Source organism: Mus caroli, chromosome 16 (genome assembly GCF_900094665.2).
Source record: "Mus caroli chromosome 16, CAROLI_EIJ_v1.1, whole genome shotgun sequence".
NCBI classification, from domain to species: Eukaryota; Metazoa; Chordata; class Mammalia; order Rodentia; family Muridae; genus Mus; species Mus caroli.
In genome coordinates this window covers 12,329,481-12,343,591 of record NC_034585.1, presented here as the reverse complement: position 1 = coordinate 12,343,591, position 14,111 = coordinate 12,329,481, and the positions used below count along the sequence as shown (strand labels likewise).

The 14,111-nt window shown below is 40.9% G+C and overlaps 1 protein-coding gene across 1 annotated transcript in view; it reads right to left on the bottom strand.

The window, feature by feature from the left end:
* Positions 1–14,111, bottom strand: part of Prkdc (protein kinase, DNA-activated, catalytic subunit) — a 198,462-nt gene that overhangs the window by 28,136 nt on the left and 156,215 nt on the right. Inside the window, exons 69-73 of the mRNA XM_029470470.1 lie at positions 13,244–13,430; positions 7,133–7,307; positions 4,794–4,987; positions 3,240–3,435; positions 2,170–2,315 (exon numbers count right to left, since the gene is read on the bottom strand). Coding sequence (XP_029326330.1) covers positions 2,170–2,315; positions 3,240–3,435; positions 4,794–4,987; positions 7,133–7,307; positions 13,244–13,430 — 898 coding nt within the window. The remainder of the gene's footprint in view (positions 1–2,169; positions 2,316–3,239; positions 3,436–4,793; positions 4,988–7,132; positions 7,308–13,243; positions 13,431–14,111) is intronic.

The window sequence follows — 14,111 nt, the reverse complement described above, 5'->3', positions numbered from 1 at the left end:
CAACATCAAACTAAATGGAGATAAACTTGAAGCAATCCCACTAAAATCAGGGACTAGACATGGCTGCCCACTTTCTCCCTACCTATTCAATATAGTACTTGAAGTTCTAGCCAGAGCAATTCAACAACAAAAGGACATCAAGGGGATACAAATTGGAAAGGAAGAAGCCAAGTATCACTATTTGCAGATGATATGATAGTATATATAAGTGACCCCAAAAATTCCACCAGAAAACTCCTAAACCTGATAAACAGCTTAAGAAATGCTTAAAACAAAGATTCTTATAAATATCCCTCTGTACTTATACCATACACATGTAGAATAAGTTTCCAGAAACAAAGTTACAGTTTGAACATTAGTAATTATAATGTATATATATATATATATACATATATATATATATATATATATATATATATATATACACACACATACACATATGTATATAAATATATATACTTAGAAAGTCTAAAAAGAATTTTCAGGTTTCCATTTTTAAAAATGTTCGACTACATTATACATTTTTTATAAACATTGGATACAATGAAGTTTTTAATTTAATTTAATTTTAAATTATGTCTCACTATGTAGCCTTGGCTAGCCTAGAAACTGCAATGCAGACCCGGCTGTTCTCAACCTCTGCTTCCCAAATCCTGGGATTTACTGCATGCCACAACTAGCCATAATAATCTTTCGGAAGTCACTGTCAATATAGAATCAAAAGCTATATAATTTGGGTCAGTGAGATGGCTCAGTGGGTTAAGGCACTTGCTGCCATGTCTGGCAACTGGATTCAATTCCCAGGACTCAGATGGTGTGAGAAGAGGAATGACTTCTGAAAGCTGTCCCCTGACCTCCATGTGTACGCTGTGGTACAAGTATGTGCACATGCAAATTAACCAAATAAGTGTAATAAAAAAAATTAAAGGGCTTTTTCTCTTGGAAATGCCTCCCACTCTAGGACTCTTTTTTTTTATCTTTTTAATTTTCCTTAATTTCTCACGTTCCCTCAATTCTACACTTCTCTGCAATTCTTAGTAAAGTTTGCTTCTGCTTTATACACTGAAAAGGGGGAAAAAAAAAGCACTACGGAAAGTCTCCAGCACTCAGAATCAGGTCTGATAGCATAGTAGGCCCTCATGGCTCAAAGATGAAGATTGTTTAAGATTTTCTATACAGAGCTGGGGAGATGGCTCAGTTGGTAAAAAGAAACTGAGTTCTGTTCCCAATACCTATGATTGAAAACCATGACCCTGTAATCCCCAGGGAGCTGGGGAGGCAGGGACAGGAGGAAATGGGACAGAGTAGGGCTTGCTGGCCAGTCAGTCTAGCTGAATTGGGAAGCTCTAGGTTCAGGGTGACAATCTGTCTCAAAAGACAATTTGGAGAGCAGGTGAGGAAGATACAGGGTACTGATCTTTAGCCTGGGCACTCATGTACACACACAAACACAATAACAACAAAGATCTTGCTACATAAAGCAGCAGAGTAGCAGTTAGTCCTTTCTGAACTCAGTCTATATTTTAGTTATAAATCTGTAAAAACAGGAAGGAACCTTTCAGATGGCTCTGTTCTTTTATAGATGAGGCCTTCCCTATACAGATAGGTCCCAGAGGACACAGTCAGCTTGTGTATACCCAAGTGCTCCATGGAACAAGCATATGAAGGTTGCAGGGTGTTGTATGTGCATGCACAAACCTCTCAATTCCCACTTAGTCCTCACCCTTGGCTAAAATAAAAACTAAGCTTAAGATACCAACAGATGTTATAGACTGCAGCTTCATCTGTGTAGAGGGTAAACTTCCATATAAAGTCCCTATCTTGGCTCCAGAAATATTCTTCCTTGATTGATTTGGTTCTTGTTTAGATATAGTGTTTCTACTACACCCACAAAGGAAAATAGGTAAAAAATAGCAGCACACATCTGTCATCCTCAGATGCAGGAGAAATGAAGAGAATCACATCAAGTTGCAAACAGGGCAGAAGTTGAGGAATGATGCCTGAGATTGTCCTCTGACTTCTGCACGCATGATGCAGCATGTGCAAAAACACAAAAGTAGGAAAAAAACTAAAAGGCCATAACGTGCATTATACACTCTGAGTGTACATATAAGTAAAAATGTGTCTTTAATTCCTGAAAAGTTCTCTTCCACTCTCAAGGATACCAACCTCTTTTGTCATTATGTTTAAGGTCTCCTCTGAATACTGCTCTATAATCTGAAGTAATCTAGGAAATTTCAGCCTGGCTTCAGAAGAGTTTAACTTTAATGCTCTCAGCATTTTCTCCACCACAAGTGCTGGATATGCTTCCAGTTCTATAGAATCAAAGACAGCAAAGAAGGAAGTGATGGTTAGCGCATAAATCATAAATCTGACAAGTGATTCTCTTCCCCTTTCCTTGGCTTTTTTTTTTTTTTTAGTCTGTCACTGTTCCCTCTCCAGTGATTTTTTTGTTATTTTGGTTTTCCGAGACAGGGTTTCTCTGTGTAGCCCTGGCTGTCCTGGAACTCACTTTGTAGACCAGGCTGGCCTCAAACTCAGAAATCCGCCTGCCTCTGCCTCCCAAGTGCTGGGATTAAAGGCGTGCGCCACCACCGCCAGGCCAGTGATTTCTTTCAGTCAAGAAATGTCACACGTTTGTCTAATCTTTCAGGAAGCAGTTTTCATCCTGTACTGACAGCACACAGTGGATGATGCTCCTGATTTTTTCCTAGAGCAAGAGGTAGACCATAGGAGCCTGTAAGTTACATGAAGCAAATGAGCCAGTTGCAGTGACTCACCCCTACAATGCTAGCACCTGAGAGGTATAACAAAATGGCAAGTTCAAGGCCAGCTTGTGCTACATAGTCTCTATATACATGTCTCTAAAAGTTATGGGGTAGCATCTTAGATCAGTGGTGGAGTTCTTGCCTAATATTATTAAGGCTAGTTTAAACCCCAGAATTGCCAATAAATACAGCGGATTTTATTTAAATACAGGTGTGTTGCTTGGAGAAACTACTAATTTTTTTAAAAGATTTATTTATCAGATCCCATTACAGATGGTTGTGGTTGCTGAGAATTGAACTCAGGACCTCTGGAAGAGCAGTTAGTGCTCTTAACCACTGAGTCACCTCTCCAGCCCCTGAAACTACTATTTCTAAAGATGAAACAAAGTAAAAGATTTGTCATTTGAAAAAAACCACCCATTAGATCAAAAGCATCTATATATTATTCAAGCTTACAAATAGAACACTAACCTGCACTTCTCTTCTGTGAGGCACTCTCTTCTACCTTTCGGAGTTGTTGGTCACAGAAGCCTACCAGTGTCATATAAGCATGGGCTCGCTCAGCAGCAGCCTCATGGCCCCAGCAGGAGAGCTGGGTTTCCTCTTCAGCTGACTGCACGGCCTTGGAGAGGTGATGGAATGCTCTCTGGTACAGACCTGTGATTACCTGGAATTGAGAAGATACATGACTAGATCAATAGCTCTGAAATAACACTGAGAAGTTAGGTGTGGTGTGTGAAGTCTCAACTGAAGCAAGGGGATCCCTGGGGACTACAAGTTTGATGCTTGTCTAGTCAATCCAGACATCTTAAATAAAATAAACATTAAAAGCTATGCTAACTGTGGTGTAAATGTGTGTGTGTGTATGCACATGCACATGCAAGGCAGTAAATAATCTCAGTAAAATCTGGAACAATATTACAACCAGATAAACTAAAGAGAACATGCCGGTCAGTCAATGAGCCATAAAGAGGTGGACCAGTCTAAGGCACTGTGAACTCCACTGGATTCACAAAAATGACAAAAGCTGGTGCTGTATGATCATATCCTGCAAAGATGTCAGTGACACTGACAAGGGAGAAGACAGGACCACATGACAGCACTGAAGTAGGATGGAAGATGAAGAGGATAACTATTAAAAATCCAAAAATATCTGAAAACCAAAATAATATGACTGCACTACTGCCCCACAAACTAAGCGAAGCAGAGCTGAATACAACCCTTTCCCCAAAGGTTGTCTAACCCACAAGCTAGTGGAGAAACCATCTCAATGGAAATTAGTGATGAAATTTCATATATGAAAGCTTGTTTTAAAGATCTGTATTACCAAGTTGGGTATGTAATTCCAGTATTCAGGATGCAGAGGTAGAAGGATTGTTCTAAGGCTCAAGTCAACCTGAGCTACACAATCAGTTCCAGGACAACCAGACCTACTTAACAGGGGATAAAAATAAGGCAACAAAATCCCTATACTATTCAGGAAGCTGGGATGAGCTCAGTTGGCAGAATGATTGCTTAGTTTACATGAAGTCGTGGGTTCAGACACAGTACCACGTAAACTGGGTGTGGTGGCACACACCTATAATCTGGCATATGGGAGGTATAGAAAGTTCAAATTCATCCTTGGTTAGACAGCAAGTTTAAGACATGCCTGGAATACAGAAGATACTGGCTCAAACAAACAAACAAACAAACAAGAAAAAGAACAAAACAAAAAAGGTTTAATTCAAATAACAAATAAGAGATACATGGAATGTTCAATTTTCCATATAATAAACTCGAAATAATACTTGTCAATCGTTTCATCTTAATTCATCATTTCATTTCAATCGTGTTTTTGAGACCAGGTCTCACTTTATAGCTCAGCTCTGTGCATGGTGGTGCCTCCCAAATGCTAGGTTTATAACTGTGAGCCACTATTCCTGCCTTTAAGCATATTTTGAATTGACAAAAGAGTACTCTCTCATTGCGGCTTCACTTTGTCCTGAGGGCAGCACATAAAAGACACACAATACAACAACTTACCCTCTCTGTGTTCTCTGCATTAGATCCGGAAAGTGTCAAGATTGAGTTCACCTTGCTGTCCTCCAGGTCAGACAGGCAGGTTGGCTCTCTGCTGAGAGCATCAGCCATGATTCTGCAAGTTGTGCCCAAGAGAATGCTCTGGTCACAAGAGGCCTGAATGTTTTTATTTAAGTAGTTTGAAATATCACTTTCATCTGTTGTATTAAAAAATAAAACACATTTTTTAAAATAGGAAATTCACAGTCAATAACTTCTTTTCTATTAAGAGATTAACTAATATAAATCTTGAAGTACAAGAACCTGCCATCATTTTCTGATGAAAGATTTTCTTATACTCCCTGACGAATAGAAAATGTTTTTCATTAATGTTAAAGCCTGGGTAACTGCTGCCTGTCTAGCCAGTCATTTTATGCTGTTATTACTGTTACAAGGAAACTTTCTCATGCCCAAGTTGATCGTAGATTCTGTTATATTACATGCTTTGATGCTCTTGGAAACCAATTACAATGGAGGTCAGTAGAACTGCTTTGGATAGTTAGCCACAATAAGCTTGGACCTGAACCAACCGCTCAGCAGTACTTCTTGCACCCGTGTATGAACTTCCATGGCTTTTGCTGTCTCTCGTTTAGACCCCAACATAAGAGACACCTGTACCAATATAAGAAGCCATTTGGAATAAGACTTCCATTTTCAGTAGGAGTTGGGTAAAGTTTTAAGTTCCCAAGACCTCTCTGGGAACTGGCATTTTACTTGGCATAAAGAGCCATGTACATGGCTAGCTGACATCTGGGTTGGCAAATAAAGACATGAATATCAAACAAGGTGTCCCCCACCACAGTTGATTACCCCAACCAATAAGAACAGGATAAGTGTACCACAAAGAATGTTTGTTCCTAAGAACGTCCCCTATCCCTAAAACCTGACTGGTGGAATAACTTGGCACAGATGTTTGTGGATTTCAGGCTTAACAGCTCTGTAGGATTCTGGTTTGAGGTAGCACACAGCTCAGAATCTGGTCTGCAGCCCTGACTGATTGATCAGTTCCGGGATTAATGTTCAGTTAATTATTTCTGTCTGAATGAGATTGCTGTTCATGTGGTTTGTGAGGTGGCTCCTGGACCCCACAGCTAAAAATAAACCCTGACACCCACAGTGTTAAGATTTAAAAGCAGGAAAAACTTTATATTCTAGAATCATCCATCACATTTTATCAAATTCTTGGTTTTGTCTGTTGCAGAGAACAGAAAACGGCTCTTATTAAACAAGGACTCTAGTTCTGCTTCGGTGCTGGGCAGGGAGCTCAGGGCTGTACCACCCAGGAATGTGCCCACTAGGAAGCTTAGCAGCCACGTCCTGTCTGTAGTAGGCTCCAGTCAGGATCACTGCCACCAGCCTGCTCAGCTCATACAGCTCTGTGCCTGTGCTCCAACTGCAGGACTGCTATTGCTATGAGTACTCAATGTTATTACTACTTACTGAGGAGCAAACCCAGAGCCTCCGATATGCCAGGCAGTTGTACTCATAGTCTTAATATCAGTATAATGATTCAAGAAACCCTAGAACCATTTCTTACGTTTCCCAGTTTTCCCTGCTCTGGGCTCTTTTGTTTGTTTGTTTTGAGATAGTCTTCCTATATAGCACTGGCAGGTTTTGAAATTGTCACAATTACCCTGCCTTGGCCTCCTCGGTGCTGGAATTATAGGTGTGTGCTACCATATGTGGATGTTTTCTGCTCCTAGAGTTATGTGGAGAAAGTAGTCCTCATGGTGTACTTTTACACAGCCTATGGCAGTATTCTATCCTGCAGCAGTCCCATTATGTACTTGAGGTGACTGGCAGTATAGTAAGATTGACAGATACAACACTTTTCTCCTCTTATGCTTACAGGCTAACAGCCAAGTTAAGGAGAGAAAGTTTAATTTCCACTTTATTTGAAAGGTAAACATAGCTCTAAATGATGTACTGTATTAGTATATGAAACTCCCCTGATCTGCATCAGCTGCTCTCTCCTAAGAAATGTAATCGCTCTGGGGCATCCTTAACTGCTATCTATGATATTCCTAATGCAGATTTCAACTCTCTGAGGAAGTAGCACAAAAAATTAGCTTTTAAGACAATATAGCTGGGCATGGTGGTGCACGCCTTTAATCCCAGCACTTGCGAGGCAGAGGCAGGCAGATTTCTGAGTTTGAGGCCAGCCTGGTCTACAGAGTGAGTTTCAGGACAGCCAGGGCTACACAGAGAAACCCTGCCTCAAAAAAACAAAACAAAACAAAACAACAACAAAGACAATATAAAATAGCACTCTCAAATTGATGCAGACAATAGCATCTAATTACCTAACAGCGTGATGGTTTTGAGCATAGTGAGGACTTGTTCCCGAGGGCTCTGAGTGTGGCTCCGGCAGTGAGTCAGCTGGGAGTAACTATGCAACCACTGCACTCGCCAAATTTCTCTTGTTTTTGATTCTTTATGCATCTCTTTCAGGAGTTTCATGGAGAGTGAGAAATTACTCTATGAAAACAGAAGGAAAAGAAAGAAAAGGTTTTGAGACATCTCTTTATATAGCCAGAGGGCCTTCTTGTGCTTCTCGTAGCTCCAGTATAGGCACCATTAGATACAACCTATGTCTAGGAAAATTAGACTTTTAAAATTTGAATTGCTATCTCCTTTCTTTAAGGCATGTGTGACGGTTTGTATATCCTTGGACCAGGGAGTGGCACCATCTGGAGGTGTGGCCTTGTTGGAATAGGTGTGACCTGGTTGGAATGGGTGTGTCACTGTGGGTGTGGGCATAAGATCCTCACCCTAGTTGCCTGGAAGTCAGTCTTCCACTAGCAGCCTTTGGATGAAGATGTAGAACTCTGCTTTGCCTGTGCCATGCCTGCCTGGATACTGCCATGCTCCCACCTTGATGATAATGGTCTGAACCTCTGAGCCTGTAAGCCAGCCCCAATTAAATGTTGTATTTTTATAAGACTTGTCTTGGTCATGGTGTCTGTTCACAGCAGTAAAGCCCTAACTAAGACAGCATGGGATATACATATCAGTTGTGAAAAGGCAAAATACCATCCACATCTGACCACTATAGAAAATTACTTTTAAAAAGTTTTTAACTGGCCTGTTTTCCTTGTTGTATGTTAAAACATGCCCTTGAGCAGTCAACTCATTTCCTTAGAATTTAAAATCCCACTTTAAAATTTGGGGAGACCATTACAGAAAACTATAACCAGTCAAAATGCATAGTTGCAAAGCCAAATCCATTGGGTACATCTACAATAAAATTCTTGCATATAAGGTTCAAGAAATCGTTGTAGAAGAAGGAGCAGAAAGACTACAAGAGTTAGAGAACAGAGCTTGCTGTAAGATCATTGTTGCTTTGGAATGTCAGAAGCTATATATACCCAGTGTAAGAAGCTAAATTCCCTTTCATATGGTTGATCAGGGTAGTCCAAGTAACTGCCAAAGCAATATAGACTACTGATATAGCCCCTGGATGCCTCTCAGAGGTTGAAGATAAACCTCTATTTCTGAAGACCCTGAACACTTAGGACACTCAGAAGATTTGAGCTGATCTGACCTGAAAGTCTCCTTCCTACAGTCTGGCTTTTGCATGGTAGCTTAAAATCCTATGCAGACTGCCATGGGAGGGAAACAGTAGTCTTATCCAGCTCCTACACCTATGAGCCACAATGACAGCACAGCAAGGCTTCTTTAAGGTGCAGTAAGTCATACTCACATGTTGGCGGTAACCATTAACTGTTTAATTGGACTTAAGGCACACTCAACAGGAGGGAAACCATGCCTGGTATTAGAAATCTTGACAACTTCCATGGCTAATGAGGTCATAAATCTTAGAAAAGACTCTATTGTCACACTGCTAGAGCATCTTTACCATCTTACCTTTCCATCCACAAATATGTATATCTAAAGCTCACTGAAGAAGCTTCTCTTTATAGAAAATGGAAACCATCACAGAAAATCACAACTAGACTCAATTCAGAGGTCAATGGAAGGTGGAAAGCCCAGAGCCCATGGATACATATATATCATAAATCCTACATGGTTCAAGGAACATTCCTGAAGAGAGGACATCAAGATTATAGAGCTAGACTATCACAGAGTTTGTTGTGAAACAGTCACTTTTAAAAATGACTGCATAAACATGACTGGAATAATGGCAGTGTGAATCGACATAATAACGTGGAAGGGGGTAAATGAATGAGGCCCACCCTTAGACAAAGAACTCAAGGCAACTAATGTTTTGGAAGAAGAGTATCTGGGAGGGGCTGGAGGAAGGAAAGGGAAGGGGGAAAATGATATGTTTCTACTTCAATTAAAAATATATTTTCAAATTTATTATTTTTTTAAAACCTGTTCAGGTATAAAGCATTGTACCTCTCTCATTCAGACAGAGTCTCATGCAATCCCTACTGGCTTGGAAGTCATTGGAGAGTTGAGTGGAACACTGAACCTTTGGTCCTGCGTCCATCAGTATTGGGATTGTACTACACCAAATTTCATGGTGTTCTGGGGCTCCATGCATGACAGGCAAGTACAGTATTTGAACAACATCCTCAGTTTGTTCTAGGGCAGAGATCTTTCTGTACTGACCAGGCTGGTCTCAGACTCAGGATCCTCTTGCCTCGGTCCCCATTGCTGGGATTACAGGTGTGAGCCACAATATCTGTCTATGAAACATTCTACATATATGGAGAATACTGTACCTTTATGAGATATACAATCAGAAAACATCCTGTCATATTACATGTACTATCTTTCTACTTTAATAAAGCATATGTTTTGTTTATCAGTTTATTTAGCTGGAAGTCTTTTCTTATCCCCCTTCATTGTTATACATTTCTAATGTCATCAGCATACATAATTTCCAAAGCCCTCAGTGTAATCTCCAGCCTCCATGCACACCTGTGTGGGTCATGCTTTACCTTAAACCTGTCCTCACGAGGCTCCAGCTGCTCAGCCTCACGAGAGCATGCTCTGCAATTCAAACGCCCCTTCTGTAAGTCTCCCTGCCCATGTGCTCCCAGGCCTGGGACACCACTCTTCTTCGCCTACCTGTCTTATTTAGAATGGAGCTAGGAGAACAGTGGTATCTTTTCCTTGACAATTTGTGAGATAGTTACCCTCAGCTTATTAAGGAGGCCCTCACCAAATTCCTAAAGTCAAGCCATCCTGTTCTAACCACCTTCCTTACCCCAATACGTTTCTGCATGTTTGCTTTTGTTTCTGTCCACGTCTAAATAATAAACCAACATTTCACATTCTCCTAACACACTCATCTTGTCAGCGTTTCTATATGTTACATCAGCTGGTAAACCAGGTTCTAGCTCATGTGCATACTTGCTCTCCTCCTGCACTGGGGTTCAGTGCCACTACTCCGGAGACAACTCCAGTTGTGTGGACAATGGTCTCCTCCATGATTCTTCCTCTATAGTTTAGTAAAGCAAATGCATCCATGCTGAGGCTGCACTGTGAACTTCCATAAGGTACCTCACTTCAGCAATCCCTCTCCCTGTTTTGAACCCATCAGTTCCCCTATCGCTCATTGTGTGCCTCTAAGCTGCTCCTCGGACCTTGCTCATTCTTCCTTTTCTGCATTCTTATCCACTTGATTCCTTCAGAGCTATGTAGCTGTGGTGGATTGAATATGCTTGGCCCATAAGGGAGTGGTACTATTGGGAGGTGTGGCCTTGTTGGAGGAACTGTTATCACTGTGGGGGTGGGCTTTGAGACCTTTCTCCTAGCTGTATGCAAGACCATCTTCTCCAGTGTAGAACTCTCAGTTCCTCCTCCTGTATCATGTCTACATGGAAGCTACTATGTTCTCTCCTTGATAATGGACTAAACTTCTGAGTCTGTAAGCCAGCCCCAATTAAATGTTGTCCTTTAGAAGAGTAGCCTTGGTCATGGTGGCTCTTCACAGCAATGGAAATCCTAACTAAGACAGCAGGCAAAAGTTTCCTGCCAAAGGACCTATTTTTCTTGGACTCTACCGTTCCTCCACCCTGCTCTCTAACTTAGGCATGGCTACCTGCATCCCAGTCAGTAAAGCACAGCATCTGTTAATTCTCTGTCCTTCTCCAAAGTTCCTCATTACAACGACATGGTATTGTGAAACTGATATCCAACCACCTGGTTCTGGGAGCACCTTAGAGGGTTCTCACAGATTAGTAGACCCAAAACTCCAGCCTGGAGACTGAGGGTCCAAGGTCATTTTTACGTCTCATAATGTTATATGAATGAAGTACAAGAACTCACCTTTAGCCCAGTTCACCGTGACCCTCTACACTACACTAAATTCTTCAAGTAAATCCTATTATGACCACTTGCCTTTAGTTTCCAATTAGACATACTTTCCAAGTGATTTTCTCTGTTCCTAAGAATAAAGTGCCTTTCCAGCATCATGGTCCTTCAGATTTTATCACCAAGTCAGAATTGTTCATCTGTTGGCTCTACAAAGCACTTTCTGGTATATTGTGAAGGGCTTGGCAATAAAAAGAATCAAAACTCAAATTGTAAAAAAAAAAAAAAAAAAGAAAAAAAGAAAAAAAAAGCCGGGTGGTGGTGGCGCACACCTTTAATCCCAGAACTTGGGAGGCGGAGGCAGAGGCAGACTGATTTCGGAGTTCGAGGCCAGCCTGGTCTACAAAGTGAGTTCCAGGACAGCCAGGGCTATATAGAGAAACCCTGTCTCGAAACACAAACAAACAAAAAAACCCCCCAAAACAAAAAACTCAAATTGTACATTCACTGCTTCTATAAATAAGACAATGAAGGTTTCCTGTTGCCCTTAGGTCTGCATTTTTATTTTTCTCTCTATTCCTAATGTTATTGGTATTGTCAGCCATGCATTTCCATGCAAATATAATGTCTAAAACTGCTGAAGAAAAGCAGGTATCACACAGAGGATTTCAGTTATCTCAGGGTTCCTCACAAGATTGTGTACTCATTGTTTCCTCGTTCTTCCTGTCTTGTCACACTCTACCCCAGCTTGGAGAAGCTGGGCAGCAGTAGGAAGCATTTTCTGCTTGCTCCTGGAGGACTAGGACTCTGGCCTTCTCCACATCACATGTAGCTTAGTGAGAGGTTTGGTTATGCCTCTCTTTCTGCAGTCAGAGCTAAGCTAGGCCCTGGAAGACAGCAATGAAGGCTTTTCTTAGGAAGGTCTTTCCCCTGACGGTTTCAAGAGAAGCTGCTTTTAGTTGAGAAAGATCTGTTGTGGAAGGAATACAGTGACATATTTGTAGCCATTTCCAGCTCTCAGGGTCAGTCTGCCACTGCCAAGCCTGCTATGTGCAAGTCACATAAAAGCAATGCAGGGCAGAGAGCTGAGGGAGCAAAGGCAGATCACTGCAGAAGGTCACTGAGATGTGCACAATGCCAGCCTTTCAGATGGATTCTTAGTTACTATGACTGAGAAAGTTATTTTATTCTTGAAGCCCTCCTAATACACCACAAAGAAAAGAATACATAAATGAACATTTAAACTGGTAAGTTAGAATGGTTAACTATTTTTAGTAGACTAAGGGTTATAAAGAAGGTCTATAAGAGCAGTTAACAAATGGCATTAAAATAACAAGCTCAATATGTTAAAATATAATTAATATTTTAATAAATATATAATTTTCAAGTAACATAAGCATAAGATTTGATTATCAAATGCAAGACATCTACAAACTAAACCTATAAAACCTGTAACCATCAAGGATTCATTTTTCTAAGTGATATTAATCTGGCATTATTATTTATTTGCTTTTAAATAATAGAAAATAATCATATTCAAATAATAAATAGGTTTCTAATAAACCTATTTTGAGGCTTTGTGGGTAATTTATAAAAAACGTTTCTTCAAAGTTATTTACTTGCCAACTGTTGGACATGGAACTCAGGGCCTTGGTAGGTAAGAGTTCTACCACTGAGCTAGATCCTAGCTTCCAAAATTACTTCCTTATAAAGAGAATAAGATCAATTAATTATTTTTTTCTTTTATCGAGACAGGGTTTCTCTGTGTAGCCCTGGCTGTCCTGGAACTCACTCTGTAGACCAGGCTGGCCTCGAACTCAAATCCGCCTGCCTCTGCCTCCCAAGTGCTGGGACTAAAGGCGTGCGCCACCACGCCCGGCTAATTATTTTTTTTTTAAACTTTTTTTTTTTTAAAGATTTATTTATTTATTATATGTAAGTTCACTATAGCTATCTTCAGACACTCCAGAAGAGGGCGCCAGATCTCGTTACGGATGGTTGTGAGCCACCATGTGGTTGCTGGGTTGCTGACCTTCGGAAGAACAGTCGGGTGCTCTTACCCACTGAGCCATCTCACCAGCCCCAATTAATTATTTTTAAAGTTCATGTTTTAGAGGAAAGTTAAGAAAAAGGTTAGTTCAGGGAGCTACCAAGGAGCCCCAGAAGAGCACTGACAGGGAGAGTACCTGCTTCCAGGCGCTTTCTATCATCTTCATTTTCATGGTGAATCTGCAGCTCTGAAGCATGCAACGAACCTCTTCCTTTGGCTCGTACACTTCCCTGTCAGTGGAATCTTCATCCTCATCCACGCTCATACTGTGATCTCCCGAAGGAGCAGTCAGCCTCTCTTCTATTTTACTGAGAAAGAAGCAGCTACACAAGAAAATAAGAAATCAGCTGCAATGTCAGAGTCATGAAAGCTACCTGATTTCTGAGAGGAGACTGCAGCAACACAACACAGAACTGGACAGGTGTTAAGGTTTCACTTGTCTTACAGTATAAATATACACAGAACGGATTAGATTTCTCCCAATTTAATAAATACACTCTTGAAAGATTACAAAGAATAGTTCAACAGACATTTCTAGATTCTATTCAGTGCCTCCAGTTCCCTAAAATAAAGCATTTACATTTAAATGTTTTTCTCTAAATGGGTAGCACATGATGTCTTAGCTCAAAGCCATTTGTGTCATTGTATCTCCAATCTAAGGTCCTATTCCCAGAGACAAAAATGTAAAGTAACAAAAAAGTTATGAACAATCACTGATCAGTACATATCTGTAATCTCCAATGAGGAAAGGAGGCAGGAGAATCAGCCTGGAGCACAGTGAGTCCTCAGTCACTGTGTCACACAGTGAGTCCTCAGTCACTGTGTCACACAGTGAGTCCTCAGTCACACAGTGTCACACAGTGAGTCCTCAGTCACACAGTGTCACACAGTGAGTCCTCAGTCACACAGTGTCACACAGTGAGTCCTCAGTCACTGTGTCACACAGTGAGTCCTCAGTCACTGTGTCACACAGTGAGTCCTCAGTCACTGTGTCACACAGTGAG